This window comes from Amaranthus tricolor, chromosome 17 (genome assembly GCF_026212465.1).
Source record: "Amaranthus tricolor cultivar Red isolate AtriRed21 chromosome 17, ASM2621246v1, whole genome shotgun sequence".
Classification (NCBI taxonomy): domain Eukaryota; kingdom Viridiplantae; phylum Streptophyta; class Magnoliopsida; order Caryophyllales; family Amaranthaceae; genus Amaranthus; species Amaranthus tricolor.
This window is the reverse complement of record NC_080063.1, coordinates 10,544,753-10,563,137: the sequence shown is the minus strand read 5'-3', so window position 1 is coordinate 10,563,137 and position 18,385 is coordinate 10,544,753. Positions and strand designations below refer to the sequence as shown.

The 18,385-nt window shown below is 30.2% G+C and overlaps 2 protein-coding genes across 2 annotated transcripts; one reads left to right on the top strand and one right to left on the bottom strand.

The window, feature by feature from the left end:
• Nucleotides 1-7,513: 7,513 nt before the first annotated feature.
• LOC130804280 (molybdenum cofactor sulfurase-like) lies at nucleotides 7,514-9,549 on the top strand. Its single transcript, XM_057668666.1, has one exon. The coding sequence runs from the start codon at nucleotides 7,555-7,557 to the stop codon at nucleotides 9,280-9,282; it is 1,728 nt and encodes a 575-aa protein (XP_057524649.1). The 5' UTR covers nucleotides 7,514-7,554; the 3' UTR covers nucleotides 9,283-9,549.
• Nucleotides 9,550-9,718: 169 nt separating this feature from the next.
• On the bottom strand, nucleotides 9,719-12,291 carry LOC130804281 (uncharacterized). The gene is made up of 2 exons (XM_057668668.1): nucleotides 12,083-12,291; nucleotides 9,719-11,468 (listed from the first exon to the last, which is right to left on the bottom strand). Exon 2 carries the CDS (start codon nucleotides 10,973-10,975, stop codon nucleotides 9,719-9,721), a length of 1,257 nt encoding a protein of 418 aa, XP_057524651.1. The 5' UTR covers nucleotides 10,976-11,468; nucleotides 12,083-12,291.
• Nucleotides 12,292-18,385: the final 6,094 nt, after the last annotated feature.

Below are 18,385 nucleotides of genomic sequence, written 5' to 3'. Positions count from 1 at the left end.
GTCTGTTATATTTTAAATTTGCTTTATTTCTGTTTTTAGTCATGACTTATATATTTTTTAATTTAAATTCACACATTTGATTTACTTTTTTATTTCATCAACACATTTCTTTAATTTTTCATAAAATATAACAGTATTTTGTTATTAGTTTTACATATTTTTTTTCTTATTTTTATTTTATGTGTACTTAAGGCTATTTATTCTAGACATAAGAGTATAAGGCCATAAAGGGACAGACTACGATGTTCTTCTAGAAAGCACAATGTTTATTGGTTAAGGTATCCTTCATCGGAGGGAAGGGAATTAATCCAAACATGCCTTAAATGCATGTCATTTGAAAATAAATCTGAATAATATGTACAAGTTGCTTACCGTCAATGAAACCATTTACATTGCAATTTCTTCACTTGGCCTTTTTTTAGCTACAACTGGAAGATCAAGATCCAATACACGTTGACTGTTTAATTATTCCCTCTCAATCATCATATCATATTTCTAATAGAGAGATAAAAATGGTGTACATAACATTAATGACCCGTTTGATTAGTAATACTAATAGTAGTAATGAGAATAATTTATAGTATAAAATTTCATTAAAAGCTCCATGTTATTTCCATGCTGATGAAAACTTTAATTAAAAAAAAATTTTTTGTTTACAAATTTTCATTACCACTTAACACAAATATCTTCCAATGGTAATGCATGCATTAGAATGAATTTTTGAAGAAAATGAGATTGATGAAGTTGGACAAGCATGGCTATCGAGGTAGCCAAGAGATTTTTAATCAAAATTATATAGTTTTTATTCTTATTATCACTTTTTAATACCACCTACCAAACGAGCTGCAGATAGAGGTTTTTGACTAGATAAGAGGGTCACAAAATTAAAGCAAAAAGGAGTGGAGATGAGGAATGATGAAAAAATTATAACAGGTGAAAAGAAGATCTTGGAACTAGATCAATCAATATTTGATTCGACCCGGTTAGCCAACTGAAACTCGACTAATCTGATGAGTTTTTGAGTTTTGCATTAATATTTTTGAGTTTTAACCTACTATTTTTTTTGTCAATTTTTGTTATTTGTGTTTAATTTTGCACGATAATAACTTAATTTTTTTTCGGCCAAATATAATAAGAAAAACTATTTTTAAAATTTTAATGAAACAATAAATGATAATTTTGGCTATATTACATAGCATAAAAATAAAATAATAATAAATTTATGATCTGTAGGGTTAAACCGATCCAACTTATAACCGACCCGGCCAACCGGCAAATTTGAAAGTTCTACTTATTGGACGAAAAATTATATGCTTTATTAAGCTTCGAGAAAGATTGTAAAACAAAAACTTGACACCAATTATGTTTGATTAAGTTGTGTTTGAAGATGAAAAGATTATGACTTATGTTTCTACAAAAGGTTGCCAAGTTTTTTAAGAACTTTGTTTTGCTTAAGAGAGATTTGACATCGACTCTTATCTGAAAGAATTTATGAAATGGCTCAGGCCAATCCACATTAAGTAAAGACGTAATTCACTTTACGGCTCACTACTAAAAATATTACTCTTTTCTTTTTTTTTTAAGCGTATTATTTGATTTTTGTATACTATTTATCATTTATTTTTAATTTTTATTTTATTCTTAATCAATAAATTAAAATATACTCAAACGAGATCTTGTTTGATTTGTCCTAATATAAGGTTTATCAATATCTAGTTTTTATAATTTTTAATTATGCACAATTAGAGATATTAAGGGTAATATTAATACGTTAGCAAACGTGTCAAAACCAAATGAGACATTTAAAAAAAGAGAGAAAATAGTAATTAATAGTAGTAGAAGGACTACTCAAGCTTATAAAATGATATATAGTATTCTTTGCATCTGGTGAGAGAGAAAACATATACTTCCTCCGTTCCATATTAGTTGCAACGTTTGAAAAAATAGCACTATTTATTTATCACTCTTAAGTTATGAATAATTTTTAATCCATAAGTTAAAACATAGTCAAGTGAGATCTTGTTTGATTCGTCTCATTGTAAAGTTTATTAATATTAAATTTTTATAATTGTTTATTATATATAATTAGAGATATTAAAAATTAAATTAATACATTAAATTGCATGAAAAATAAATATTATAAGTAAATTGAAACGTAACAAGTATAAGCAATAATAATCACTTCATCTTTAGCGATTTATTATTAGGCGTCGAATTCCTGTGTTCTAGTGTTATCCGTTGATCAAGTTTGATTGAAAAGAAATATAATCAATCCTTTTATTTTCATTGTTTTATCATTTACATGTAATTTCTTATTATCATTGTTGTATACTTTCTCTGTTCTAAAATATTTGTAATATTTATTTTTTTAGACTGTTTTATATACTAATTTAATCTTTAATATTTTTAATTCTGTATAATGAAAAATTATGAAAATATGATATTAATAATCTTTACAATAAGACGAATTGAACAAGATCTCACTTGACTATGTTTTAATTTATAGATTAGAATCAATTACAAATTTAAAATAATGAATAAATAATGCTAATTTTTCTAATATTACAACTAATTTGAAATGGAGTAAGTTAAAATTTTATCAAAGGAACGGGTCTCTATTTGAAGTGGAATAGGAAATTTTTTTTCATTTAATTGAAGTTTTAAGAAAATTTCATCGTGAGACAGTATTATAGTTGGCTTAATAGCCCAATTAAATTGACAGATTGGATAGATATTTATAAATTTTCAAATAAGACGGTTTTATGGTGAGATCATTTATATTGGACTAAGACAGTACACTTACTGTCTTAAAGTAATCACTTTTTATATATTAAAGAGATCACTTATAATCTTATATTGATCACTAACAATCTTAAAAAAGTGATCAATTAAATAGTCTCATACAAGACTTGTTGATGAATAATAAAACATACGCCTTCTTATTCTACCGATTGGTTCCATTTATTTTTTATCATATTCACTTGTCACTTTTAATTTGTGTTTTATTTTTAATCTAAAAGTTAAAACTTAGTCATGTGGAATTTTGTTTGATTATTCTCAATACAAGAATTATTAATATCAATTTTTATAATTTTTAATTAAGAACAATTAGAAATATTAAAAGCTAAAATGATATCTCATTAAATATGAAAAATAAAATGCAACTAATGATGAATAAGAGGTAGTACAATTTTTAGATTCAAAGTCTATATAAACACGGTTTATTGTAAATAAAATTGAAATAGACTGCCCTAAATTATTGCTGAATTTTGTACTTTTGCTTGTAAGTGTATGCATAAGTATGATGACAAAATTAACCAATTTTCATGTGCAAACACAGGACAATTTCTTTTTTCTAATTTTCAATTCATATTGGATGAAAAGATGACCCCCGCAGCATACGAACAAAAATACTTTTGTTATAATTCAACTAAATGGGTCCTATTTTATCATCATTATGCAATTGTGGATTTAAAATGTTTTTATTTTTTATATCTAAGAGATTCTAAATATAATTAAAGGTGTTTATTGAATAATTAGATTGATTTCGAATCAAGTCTTCTGAGTTGAGTTAAAATCAGATTTGTATTTACATTAATTTTTACATTAATGTAAATATATTTTTGAAGTCGAATTAAAATCAAATTCGATTATATAATTTGATTAAAATTGGCCTTTAATTTTACAAGATAGTAATTTACAAAAGCGGATAAAAGTAACTTTTGACGTAACTTTTTTTTAAAAAAAAAAAATTGATACATACCTTCTAAAACATATTTTAATATTCTTACTACTATTAATTTTTTACTGCATATCATATTTAACATTTTCTGCGACTTATAGAAGTAAATAGCATTACCTTTTATTTTAGCTACATTTAGTGATTTTGCTTTTTTACATTAATTTTTTAATATGATTCAAAATTTATTTTTTTATTCATTTGTTTATTTTATTTTCCAATTCAAATTCTCTTTTTAATAAGTATCATCCAAAAAAACTAATAGTATTCTACGAGAGTCAAAAAGAGTATTTTAGAAAATAGAAACATATTTGATTCTAGAATAAACCTTTTCTTGTTGGATTTTTCCATGTATAATATTACTCCTATAATAATATACTCCCTTTGTTTCCTTATGTTATTCCCATTTATTTTTTATAAAGTTTTCAATGTAAATTTCAAGCCTCAATATCTCTAAATATACATAATAAAAAATAATAAAAAAGTATACATTAAGACAAATCTAACGAGATCTTACATGAATATATTTAATCTTCTAAATATATGTCAAAAATATTAATTAAAATTTTCTCTCTTTAAGTTAAAATATTCCAAATGAGACGAACATTAGAAAACGAAGGGGTACTACATTAGAATCTCAAGGTAACACATAGTTCTCATTGACTAATCGATGCATTTATTGACTTCTCTTTTTCATTTACGCGTTACAACCAACTTTTCTAATTTTGCTCTCATTACATTACCGGATTTAACGAACACGGCAAATTGTTTCTGAGACAACCAAACAAAAAAAAAAAAGAAAAAAGATCAGCGTCTATGACAAGGCTTAGATAGCAACGTTATCTTTAAGTTACCCTTAAAAAAGGTTCTAATCATTTAATCATGTTATTGTTATCCTTAAGGGTTTAAAAAATTAAAATCACTAATATTAAATTACGTACTTATATGTGTTAAGTATTTAAAGATATAACGTTATTAGAGAAATATTATTATTTTTAAAATTGAATAGAGTTTTTGAATAATTTGTCAATTTTTACTTCACGTTTAGTTACTTTCATTTTTAAAGTTAATATAAAGATGAATCCAAAAAAATCTCAGTTAACTATGTTTTTTTTTTCACACATTTGAGAAACATGGCAAAACAAAATTACTAATTGAATAGTGTTAACTATTCAAGTGTAGCTATTAATTCAAAACGAAGAGTAGTATTTTTTGCATTCATTTGTTTATTCTACATTAAATCAAAAATTAAGAGCTCTTTCAGAATTTTTGTATTTTTTTTAAAGTCTTATAAATATGTCCTATAATAAATGAAAATTAGTCAAACTTGATCAGAAAAAATAATTATTTTAAAACTAACGACAACTAGAAATTAAAAATCACTTTCTTTGATTTTTTATTTTCAATAAAAATTGAAAACTAAAGTTAGTCAAATTTGATCAGAAAAATAAGGGGCCATAAATATAAATAATAAAGTAAATACACTTCCTTCTCTAATTGATAAATTATTTTTCATATTTTAACAAAAGAATACTTATAATATTCTCTTTATGTAATATTCCTAGTAAATTCTTTCGACTTTTAAATTTTTTTAGTTGCAATATTTGACTATATTATGAATGGTGGCAATTCAAAAATTGGTTTATGTATAACTTCTTGAACATTAGCTGAGAGATCAAACAAAATTCACTCAAGATAATATCTTCTTGAGCGAATAATAATTTTCTTTTCTTGTGAAGTACTTTGAGTTGTTTGATGAAAAGTCAAAGTGGGGTGATAAAAGACATTGATGTTGATATAAAAATGAAAGGATGAGAAAACAAAATACTACTTCTTTCGTTTTCTAATATTTTTTTCGTTTATTTTTTTACAGTTTTTAAAGTAAATTATAAGTCTTAATATCTCTAAATACGCATCATAGAAAATTATAAAAAATATATAATAAAAAAGTATATATTAAGAAGAATCTAACAAGCTAAGATTTCCCATGGATATATTTTATTATTTATATATGTCTTAAAAATCATAATCAAATTTCTCTCAAAAGTAAAATATTTTAAATGGGAAGAACATTAAAAAACGGAAGTAGTATATATAAAAAAAACAAATTGAACTTGGTTTTTTCTTTTAAGAAAATGTAGAGAATAATATTAGATTTAACGTTATTCGCTAATTTTTTTTAAAGTTCGGAAATATTTAGATCATAGTACGAGATTAAAGTTGACTAGTTAACCTTTATTTTTAACAAGAGATGAAGAGCACCATAAAATTTGTCCATCATGAAATTGCACATTCATTTCCAAAAACCATGCAATATGTTTTTATATTGGGACCATATATCATAGAATTAAGTTACTCTAAGTTTTAAAAGTAAATTTTAAATCTTAATATTTCTAAATACACATAATAAAAATTACAAAAAATACATAATTAAAAAATATATATTAAGACGAATCTAATGAGATATCACATTGACATATTTTATCTTCTAAATATGTGTCAAAAATATTAATCAAATTTCTCTCTTCTTAAGGTGGAATATTATATTCCAAATGGAAAGAATCTTAGAGGAGAAGGGAGTATTTATTTGATATGATAACACAAAGAGTAGAACATTGTGAACTAAAGATAATTATGTTGGAAAAATAATCTATATGATCTAATATTGAAAATTAGAGAGATCGACTAATATCTTCCTATAAATTTAATTTTAAGTATAAATTTTGCGTTAATATAAAAAGAGAAAAAGTATAAAAAATGATTTACAGATAAATAAGAGAAATATATAAATGAGAATAAACAGTAAAATAAGTAGATAGATAAATAATTTAGAAAATATAAATTATAACAAATAAAAAAAATAGAGCAAAACTAGTAGGATGAAATGTAGATAGATATTACTGATACCAGCATGTTCACGGAAATAATATAAGCTGACCAAGTCAAGTTCTAAAAGCTGTTTCTGGACTCCCACAGCCACAATCAATTAATTCCAAAAAGTCTAAAATAAATACCTTCAAATTCAAACCTCCATTATTGTGAACCAAACCAAAATATCAATAATTAATACTCTTTTAAATTCATATGAATTGTCCCATTAATTTAATTTTTAATATCTCTATTCATGCATGATTCAAAATTATAAAATATTAATATTAATAAAATTTACATTAAAACGAATCAAACATTTCACATAACTATATTTTAACATTTAAATTAAAAATAAAATATAAAATAAAAATAATTAATAAATATTACCCCCTCCGTTCTTTAAAGAAGTTCTAACTCTCTATTTTTAGGTGTTTTATTTGTTGTTTCCATGAGGAATCTAGCTACAAGTATATCATAAATTTGGATAAAAATTACCTTACCCATTCTCATTTCAATTTAAAAAAAATGCTTATGCTCTCTACATATGTTCCACTAACTTTATTTTAACATTTTAATATTTCTTATGGTCCCATATGTTTTCCACTAACTTTATAAACATATTCTTTTATTAGTTGTGGTTCCTATATTTTTTTCACTATCTTTCTTTTAATATATTTTTACTCCCTCTAATTCAATTTAGTTGTCCCATTTGTTTTGAAAATGAGACAAGTTAATGGAATTGGAGGGAGTATTATTTATGTTCTCCACTTTTCCCTCATTAAATTTATTTTTCTTAATTCTCGTAAATATTCATTATGAAAACTTCATTAAAGAAGAGAAAAATATTAAAAAATTTAAATATGACAATTGCTCGGAAAGAGTATGATATATAAACACCCAAAATGATTACTTAGCAACTAGAGATTTTAAAAAAGAAGGGCAAAATGCAATCTACAAAAGCAAAACCAATGAAGAAACTATGCAAATGCAGTTGTTGTTTAAATCAAATCATAAACTTTTCATCATCTTTAGATCATCAAAATTCATCAAACATATATAATTCATCAACTTTCCAATATGATTTTGCAACTGCAACAAGTTCTTCTCTTTACCCCAATACCCAATTCACAAACCCAGAATCACTCCCTACATTACAGGAATCATTCCGAAGTTTTACCAGATCATTCCCTCAATATTTAACCACTGTTGAAGCTGATGAAATTCGAGCCTCCGAATACCGCCATCTTAATGTTTCATCTCATGTTTTTCTTGACTATAATGGTCATGCTCTGTTTTCCTTTTCACAATATGATCATAAAAATGGTGAATTTATTGCTTCTTCTTCTAATTCTTGTAATAATTCAATAATCCTAAAAGAGAATTTATCATGTATTGAGATTTCCCATGTGGGTAATAATAGATCATCATCATCACCACCATCACCATCACCATCATCATCATCATCAGAGTTTGAGAAGAAGCTAAAAGGAAGAATTATGAGGTATTTGAATGTATTAGAAGATGATTATTCAATGTTTATTACTGCAAATCAAACATCTTCTTTTGGGTTGTTATCTGAATTATACCCATTTGAATCTAATAAGAATCTTGTTATGGTTTATGATCATGAAAATGAATCATTAGAATCCATGAAAAAGAGCTCCACAAAGAATGGAGGAAGAGTTTATTCAGCAGAGTTTAAATGGCCTAAACTCAAGATTCATTGTACTAAATTACAGGAAATACTGGTAGAAAGTAGAAAAAACAAGAAAAAAAATAAAGGGTTGTTTGTTTTTCCTGTTCAATCAAGAATAAGTGGAGCAAAATACTCATATCAATGGATGAGTTTAGCAAGAGAAAATGGGTGGCATATATTACTTGATGCAACTACCCTTAATCCTAAAGAAACGGACACTTTAGGACTATCTTTACTTCAACCTGAATTTCTTATATGCACAGTTTACAACATTTTTGGTCAAGACCCATCTGGATTTTCTTGTTTAATTGTCAAAAAATCCATTAATGGGTTGTTAAATTCATCAAAAACATGTTCTTTTAATGGGTTAGTGAGCTTAAATGATCCAAAAACAAAAGATGGGTTATGTGATAAAGAAGTAAAATGTAAGGGATTAGACCAAACAGATTCTTTAGGTCTAATTCTTATTGGGAATAGAATAAGGTGTTTGATAAATTGGTTAATAAATGCATTATTAGCATTATATCATCCCCATTCAGAAAGGGGCGTACAATTAGTACAAATTTATGGTCCTAGAGTGAAATTTGATAGAGGGTCGTCTTTAGCATTTAATATATTTGATTGGAAAGGGGAAAAAATGGAGCCAATGTTAGTACAAAAGCTTGCTGATAGGAATAATATATCACTTGGTTGTGGGTTTTTAAGGCATGTTTGGTTTTCTCAAAGATATCAACTTGAAAAGGAAAAGGTTTTGGTGGAAGAGGTTGAAGATGGTGGGAAGAAATGTAAAGGGAAGAAAAGGGAATGCTTGGAAAGTGGTGGGATTCCTGTTGTTACAGCTACTATAAGTTTTTTGACAAATTTTGAAGATATGTATATGCTTTGGAAATTTGTTTCTAAGTTTTTAGATGCTGATTTTGTTGAGAAAGAAAGGTGGAGGTATACAGCACTTAATCAGAAATCTATTGAAGTATGAATTTATATTTTATTTCATTGTTCTTTAATAAATAATTCATATTTTTGTGTAGGTTTTTGTTAATTCATTGCTTGTTTTACCACATATTTTCATTTTAGATGGTTTCACCGTGACACAATTTAAATTTAAATGTATAAACATTCACTTTGAATATATAAACATTCATTTTTTAAATTAGTTGATATGTGTATATATGTCTACTATCAGTAGAAAACTGATATATACAGTGGCGGACCCAGGAATTTCAAATTGGGGGGTCAAAATCCGAACGTCACGTCGTTCGGATAATCTGATCGTCGTTCGAATAATTTTTTTTTTAAAGAAAAATAGAAAACATAATAGAAACAATATTTACAATTTACAATATCAAATCCGATGTTAAAAGTTTTACAATCCAAAATATAAAAAAAAAAAAATACAAGCGTTCAAATGAAAATTATAAATTCATCCTTCGAGTTTTCATAATTTTAAAGCGATCAATAATCTTTTCATCAGAAACTTGTAGAAACACTTCCTTCTCAATGTAAGTAACCAAACAATCATTCACTAGTTGATCACCCATGCTATTTCTCAACTTATTTTTGACAAACGTCATTGCGGAAAACACTCTTTCTACACTTGTCGTAGCAACAGGAAGAATCAACATCAACTTGATTAGCAAATGTATAAGAGGAAAAGTCTCATGTCTCCTTGTTTTAACCAGCATCATGGAAAGAGAATTGATATCTTGCAAATCATGAAATCTTTCATCATTTTGCATAGAATCCAAGAAGACATCAAGTTGAAGATCAAGAGCCGTTAAATCATAGCATGAAAACTCTTCGGGATATAAAGAAGCAAGTTTAAGTATCCTCTCTTTATCAAAAGATGAAAAGTTACCTCTAGGACTCAACGAAGCCATGCATGTAAGTAACTCCATGTTCTTCTCATTAAAACGGTTATCAATCTCTTGAAGATGCAAATCAATTACTTCCAAAAAGATTGCAACCCGAAAATGATGTAGATTTGTTGCTTGTTTAGCAAAACGTCTTGATCTTCCTTGAGGTACATATTGAGCATCCATAGATGGAACATCAATCTCGTGTTTAGTACAAAATAAAATGACTTTGTCTAAGAGACTATCCCATCCTTGATCCCTCATCTTTTGCAACACATTCGTTGTACTTTTAACAAGGCTAATGGCATTCACAATATCTTGTTCCTTTCTTTGTAAAGCAACACATAAATCATTAGTGTAGCCAAAAATAGTCAACATGAAATGAGCCATAAAAATAAAATCAAAGGACTCCAAAGATCCTAAAACAACTTGAGCTTTGAGCTTATCATTCGGAGAGCCATTTTCTCCAATCTCCTCAAGCACTTTAACAATTGAAGGAAACAAGTTGATGATACTTATTAGACACTTGTAATGAGATCCCCAACGTGTATCTCCCGGCCTACTCAAACCACGTTCTTGATTCAAACCCGATCCACTTTCAATTTCCCCCACTTCCAAAGCTTGAGCCACTACTTGAGCTTGGTTTTTTTGAATAAGGTCTCTTCTCTTACAAGAAGCTCCCACCACATTTAACAAGTTTGCAAGTACGTCAAAAAGCCAAGTACAATTAACATTCTTTTTAGCAACCGCAACTAGAGTTAGTTGAAGTTGATGAGCAAAACAATGAATGTAATAGGCTCTTGGAGTATCATTCATAATCAAAGTCTAGAGGCCATTGATTTCACCCCTCATGTTACTTGCCCCATCATACCCTTGACCTCTTATCATGGAAGGACTCAATGAATGTTCCATAAGTAAGGACATAATGGCATTTTTAAGAGACAAAGCAGTAGTATCACCCACATGTAGAATGCCTAAAAAGCGTTCCACTACCGATCCATTTTCTCTATTAACAAACCGCAAAACAAGAGCTAGTTGTTCTTTTTGAGACACATCACTTGATTCATCGGCCAAAATAGAAAAGTAACCATCACCAACCTCTTCTATTATGCGCTTAGTAGTCTCTTTTGCACAACAAGTGATAATGTCTTTTTGAATTTTGGGAGATGTTAATTGAAAATTTTTGGGTGCATTTTGGAAAGTATATTTTCTTATTTCCTCAACCTTCCCCCCAACCACTTCAAAAGCTCAAGAAAGTTACCTCTACTATATGACTCATCACTTTCATCATGTCCCCGGAATGCCAAACCTTGGCCCAAAAGAAATCTCAAACAAGTTAAGGATGCATTCAAACGAATATGATATTCATTCATTTGAACCTCACTCGCATCATCAAATACAAATTCAATTGATGTCTTCTTTGCATCTCTTAGATTCACCTATTTCTCATAAGCAATATTATGAGCACTTTTAAGGTCAAATTCAATAACACAACGTCATCAACGTCAAATTTTCCAATGCAAAAATCAGTTTATAAACCCACATCAAAAAGGAGGATTCATAATTCAATAATCTCACTTACCTCCAAAACCCATTCCCTGTGGCTGTAAGATCAGTTATAATAAGCAAAATTTGGAATTGAAAATTTGTGGGAATTTGAGATGGATTGTTCTTATTTAAGGTGGGTAAATTTATACAAATGAGGGATTCAATTTACGCTAATGATTGTAATGCTCCATCAACAATTCAACATAGGAGAAAATCAACTAAAACAATAATGAAAAATGAAAACCCACAAATTTTACAAACTAATGCAAAACCCTAGAAAAAAAACAAGAATTACCAGTAATCAACCATCAATTGAAAAGAGCAAGTAATCAACAAATTAACAATTAAATAAGTGTCGAAGGTCACGAAGCTCACCATTGACGAACAGTCGAATAGAGTCAGACGAAGCTCGAAGTGAAGAGGAAGGAGCCGGCGTCGTCACTCGTCAGCAAGGAGAAGAGCAGGAAGAGGATTGAGGAATTGAATTATGGAATTGAAGAGGATTGAGGAAGAGGAAGGCAGGAACCAGGAAGGTCGAAGTTTAGGGTTTGTTTTTGGGTTTTACTCTTTCTTCCGCCTCCAGCACGCTTCTTTTCAATTTTTTTTTAATTTTTTTTAATTTTTTTTTTTAAAAACCGCATTTAATGTTTTCAGATTGGGGGGTCCACTGCCCCCCCTTGCCCCTAGCTGGGTCCGCCCCTGGATATATAAAAGAGGTGGTTATAAACATGTACAAGGTGCCCCGCGGTAGAGAATCACTCGGATTCAGAGGTCTTAATTAACTATTGGATTACATTACTTTATTTTACTTTAGTTAATTATTTGATTTTTAGACCTAAGCTTTTTTTTTTTAGCTAATTTATCCCCCACTTCATAATAAGATTTTATTAGCAACTTATTATTGACTATTCTCAAGTTTCTATTTTAGTTTGTCTATATTTTAAAAAATTTGCTCTTGTTAATCTAAAATCTTTTACATAGAGATTTATAATGAAGTAGACTCAAAGTAAATAATGGAGTGGACCCAAGGTAACAACTATTTTACGGTCTTGACTTGTTAATCTAAAATAAGTGTGGATATTGACATGCTTCAGTTAATCCTTGGTGCACAATGAAAGTATAATACTTGGGACAGTTGTAGATTTTTGTTTGAATGAGCAAAGGAACGAGCACAGACAAGTGCTCAAACAAGCAGGATGATGGTTTTATATGTTTTGGTGCATTGTTGTCCATACAATTCCAATTCTCAGTAATTTAAATCCAAAAACCTGTATTTTATTCATTTTCTCATTGTGTCATTTTAAGAATTTAGTAAAACAAATTGACCATAATATCTTTTTGTTCGACCCACTTGTTACATGTACACTATACACTTACTGTGAATAAAATTTCACATCAAACACTTAAAGGCTTATAGACTTAAAAGTAAAACTAACATAGAACATCCAAACTACAGACAAAAATAAAATGTAAAATTATGTTTGAGTAAATAAATTTATTAGCGATGATGAAGGTTTAAACTAAAAATAATAATTTTATTTACACGATTGTCGTTTCGTATTTGGCTTGCATTCAAACATTAATCTTCAACTAAAATTATAATCCATGATTGTCAAATACTCCATATTAAATGTTAATCAAATAAGACAAATAGTTTGTCTTAGTATATATGAGATTGTTTTACCATGAGATGGACTCATATAATTAGCCAAATTATTATAAATGAAACGCACTTAATTACATGGGTTAACTCAATAAAAATAATTTGTGACTGTCTCATTTAAAAATAGAAAAATTGTTCAGAATAATCTCAACAATTGTCCATCTGTTGTGAATAATCCCTACTATTGATTATTTTTAAATAATCCAAACATTGTATATTATTTGCTGACAGCACTCCTTTTCATGTTTTAACCGGTTAATGTAGATACCTATTAGCCGTTATGCTCACTTCTTTTTCCCCTTATGCTTCTACGTTGGTCTTACCCTACTCCTCTTTGGTGTTAGGTACCTATAGTAGTCGGTTAAAATGTGGAAAAGAGGTGCTGTCAGCAAATAATATACAAAGGTTGGATTATTTAAAAATAATCAATAGTAGGGATTATGCACAGCAGATGGACAATAGATAGGATTATTTTAGACAATTATTCCTTTAAAAATTTGTGCAAAACAAATTGATTGCCAAACAACCAAAAAGCTAGCCCAACTTAATAAACGGATGGCCCATCATCTTTGACCCACCCAAAATTCGAAAAATTGAAATGAATAAGATAAATTATCAATAAAATGCACGAAATAAGATAAGTTTTAACTTATTTCCAAAAATAAGCGTGCAATTTTCAAACCTGTGGTTTGGGGCTGTTCGCAGTTAGTAACTGCGAACAGAATGCACCACAGCTCCCTTCCATCCCATTTTCCCCAATTTCAAAACCCTATCTTATACTACTCGACATTCCCCTTACAAAATCACTATTAGACTTGCTTCAATCCATTAATTCTTATATTTCTCTTTCAATTTATCACTTCAAAATTAGTCTTGGATACTCTAAGTTGCACAAAGGTAAACTTTTATGTGTTTTTTTGAGTGTATATATATATATATATATATATATATATATATATATATATATATATATATATATATATATATATATAGCGTTTTTTAGGGTTTTGATGAAGTTTCGTTATTTTGTCAAATGTAGGTTACTAGTTCTTAAATCAACACTCTTCTTAATCATCCATAACTATTCAAGGTAATGTTTGATTGTTTTCATAACTTTATGTTGTTTTTTGAAGTATTGTTGTTGATGAGCATATTGAATTATTTGAATTTGATGTACATTATATATTATTAGAAATGTTGATGTTGGTAGTAGAAATATCATTTATGAACTTATTATTGATTTATTATTTGAATTTTATGTGCATTATATATGTATGAACTTAGTTACATTATGGACTTTATTAATCAAATGAATATAATGTAGTTGTATGGGCATGAAGTTGATGATGATGTTGATTTTGTTTGTATTCATGTAGAAATGACATCATTTCGCGTCAAGGAGATTGCAGGACTACTAGTCATATTACAGGTAAAAACAATAACATTTAATTCTAATCCATATTTGGTGAATTACATACTAATTACATTTGCAATCGTTAGCTGTGGACGTGGGAGCATATTCTTATCGACCAACCTTACAAAAGCGTTGGTCGTGGTGAAGCTGCTCCTCCGCAACAACCCCCACCAGATGTTGCATATGGTTCACGGTGGAATTTTGCACGCCGAACGCACAAACACACAGGGACCGGTCTAGGATTCTACCGAGATCAGTTCGACCTGCTGTGACCCAACCAAGTACATATTTCAGTACTCATTAACATTACTGAAATTTAATTAACACATCATTTACATTTTCATAACATATATTATAGTTTTTGTGGGACCCGTACCCTGCCGAAGCCTACGCAGCTGTGCCCGAGCACTCGAGGATTCAGTCAGGTGCATGGAGGGCTTCTGCCACTCATATGCTTCGACATTGTCGAAGTACATCTACCGGAGCGCATACTGCGCCAATATGGGTTGGTACAGGGCATTCCACTGCCTTGCGACACTAAACCCGCTTTGCACCTGATTTCGCGCAAGAATCAGGGTACGGCGAACTAGATGAAGATCAACTGGTGCCACATCGCTCGTTGGGATCATAGACTTGAGCTACTAGCCCAAGGTACGTCGATCGATGTTCATAGCGCACCTACTACACCTGACTACATGCTCGTATGTACTTGCATAACTTTGAGATGTATAGCACGGATCCACAAACCTCTCATACGAAAGGTGTCGTTTGATGCAAACAACAAGTACATGTGAACAAGGTAGGTGGTATATCTCAAATTCGTTACATGTGCACTTCATTTTATTCAAGTCCACATGTTGAATCTTACCCCCCTTGGACGATCCTCTAGTTCCCCTCCCAATCTTAACTTCGAATACGCCTCTTTTATAATCAAAGGCGATTATGTCATGGAAATTTGCCTTCTCGGTGTTTCTATTGATAATCCTGGTGGCATGCGCTGTGTACATGTGTCCTCCAAGTAACCATGCACTAGCACATTCACGTCTTTGAACAAAGTAGTTGTTTACCCGATAGAAGGTGAATTCAACAAGTGTTGTCAAAGGTAAGAAACGTACACCCTTCATCACATAGTTGAAAACTTCAGCTAAGTTCGTGTTAGTAACGCCATACCTATGACCTCCATCATGACACAACGACCACTTAGACATATCACCCATGTCATCAATCCAGAAAATTGCCTCTCGTTTTGTAGTCGCAATTGCCTTTAAGCCATTCATTACCTTAGCTTGTTGTCTTTGCTCAGCTGTTTTACCAAACAACTTCTTCAACTGAACATTACTCATAGCACGATTGAAGTTGCTAAGCAAATGACGTAAGCAAAACCTATGATAGGCATTAGGTGGTTGCCACTCCGGCTCTTCCATGGTTGCTAAAATACCCGCGTGTCTATCAGAAATAACGCATAAACCCATCGTCCGTGTGACATGCCTACGAATACAAGCCATGAACCACGACCATGCACTTATATTCTCCTTCTCTACCAAGGCAAAGGCTAATGGAAAGATTCCCTTATCACCATCTTGGCAAATGACAGTCAATAAGGTATGACGATATTTACTATACAAGTGTGTGTCGTCAATGGCGATAAGAGGTTTACAATGATTGAAACATTCAATGCAAGGTTTAAAGGCCCAAGAGACACGTTGGAAGGTCCTAATATTAGGTCTCACATATACACCCGTGTCATTGTCTAACCCCGGGTTGGAATGTTGAAAAGCTTCTAAAAACCGTGAAAGGAGCGAGTAAGAACCTTCTCAGGTCCCGTATAAGGACAACAAGGCTTGTTGCTTTGCACACCACACTCACTTATAATTCACATCCACACCAAAACGATCTTTGACCATCTGCCGTACGAAAGATACCTTAATGGATGGGTCTTTAGCAACACAATTTCTAATGACATTGTTAATGACAGAAGATGTCAGGTGAATGTGTCCAGCCGAAACAGTGTCACTACGCCATGAAGATAAATAAGAATCAAACGTAGCCCTAAGTCCACGAACAACCCCGCTTGCACTTCAAGGTAAGGACAGTTTGGTTCGAGGTCTCTGTTCTGTACTCCACATTTCTGCAAATATGATACACTCTGATAGCTTTCAACAACGCTTCCTTGCTATCAAACATCATACCCTTCTCCAACTCTCCGTCTTCGGTGTAAGTGGTATCACAAGCCCAAGTCCTCCATGAGTTGTCCTCTTCATACTCGTCTAAAGGTAGACATAGGGCATAAGGTGTAGGAGTGATTGTAGGAATGTTGCCTAGGGTCATGTCATTTGCTAGCGCATCCTCATCGACATCCACATCGTCCTCAGAAGGATCGTCAATGAGCTCATTACTTTCATTTTCATCATCCCAAGGTCACATCTCAGCAATTTCTCCTAAGTTAACCATTGAATCAATTGGAACTTGATTCGTAGGGGGTTGAGAAAAGGTACAAGATGCGGAAGGAACGAAAGGATTAGAAGTTAATGTAGGCATAGGGGTAGGAGTAGGATTAGAAGCAACTACATTCCCTAAAGGTACTTCTTCTACGTATAACTCCAAAGAGGGAATTTGGGTGGACTTTGTATGCTCCCACATAGCATCTATTGCCTCATCATCCTCAACAGGAAAGGAAAGCAATTCTCCACTTATGTCATATTTAAAGCTTAGATTTACGGTACTTCTAGTGGGGTCCAATCCAATCTTAGAACATATAAAACGTTTAAAGTGGTTCAAATCCATGTTCGAATTGCATGCAAACAACTTACGCAATATAATGAACTTTACCACTACTTTCTCGAATACAACCATTTCAAAAACATACTATAGTCACACGAAATGATGCCATTTTCTACATTAATACAAAGAAAATCAACATCATCATCAACTTCATGCCTATATAAGTACATTATATTCATTTAATTATAATGTTTTTTGGTCTAAAAATTATTAAAGTCCATAATGTAACTAAGTTCATACATATATAATACACATAAAATCCAAATAATAAATCAAATCATAAGTTCATAAATAATATTTCTAATACCAACATCAACATCAACATTTCTAATAATATTATCAACATTGAATTCAACTAATTCAACAACATTACTTCATAAAACAACATAAAGCTATAAAAACAATTAAAAATTACCTTGAATAGTTATGGATAATTAAGAAGAGTCTTGATTTAACAACTAGTAACCTACATTTGAAAAAATAAGTAAATTTGATTATAACCCTAAAAAACTACATATACACTAAAAAAACACAAACAAGTTTACTTTTGAGTAAGCTAGTGTATCTCAGACTAATTTTGAAGTGCCAAATTGAAAGAGGAATGCAAGAATTGATGGATTGAATCTATGGTTTTAGAGAATGTCGAGTGTGAAGGTAGGGTTTTGAGAATTGGGGAAAATGGAAAAAAAAGAAGCTGATCTGCGTATTTGAGCGGCATAGCTGTTCGCAGTTAGTAACTGCGAACAGGCAAATAGGACAAAATAGTTGTTCGTAGTTAGTAACTGCGAACAGCTGTTTTGTCCTATTTTTCTGTTCGCAG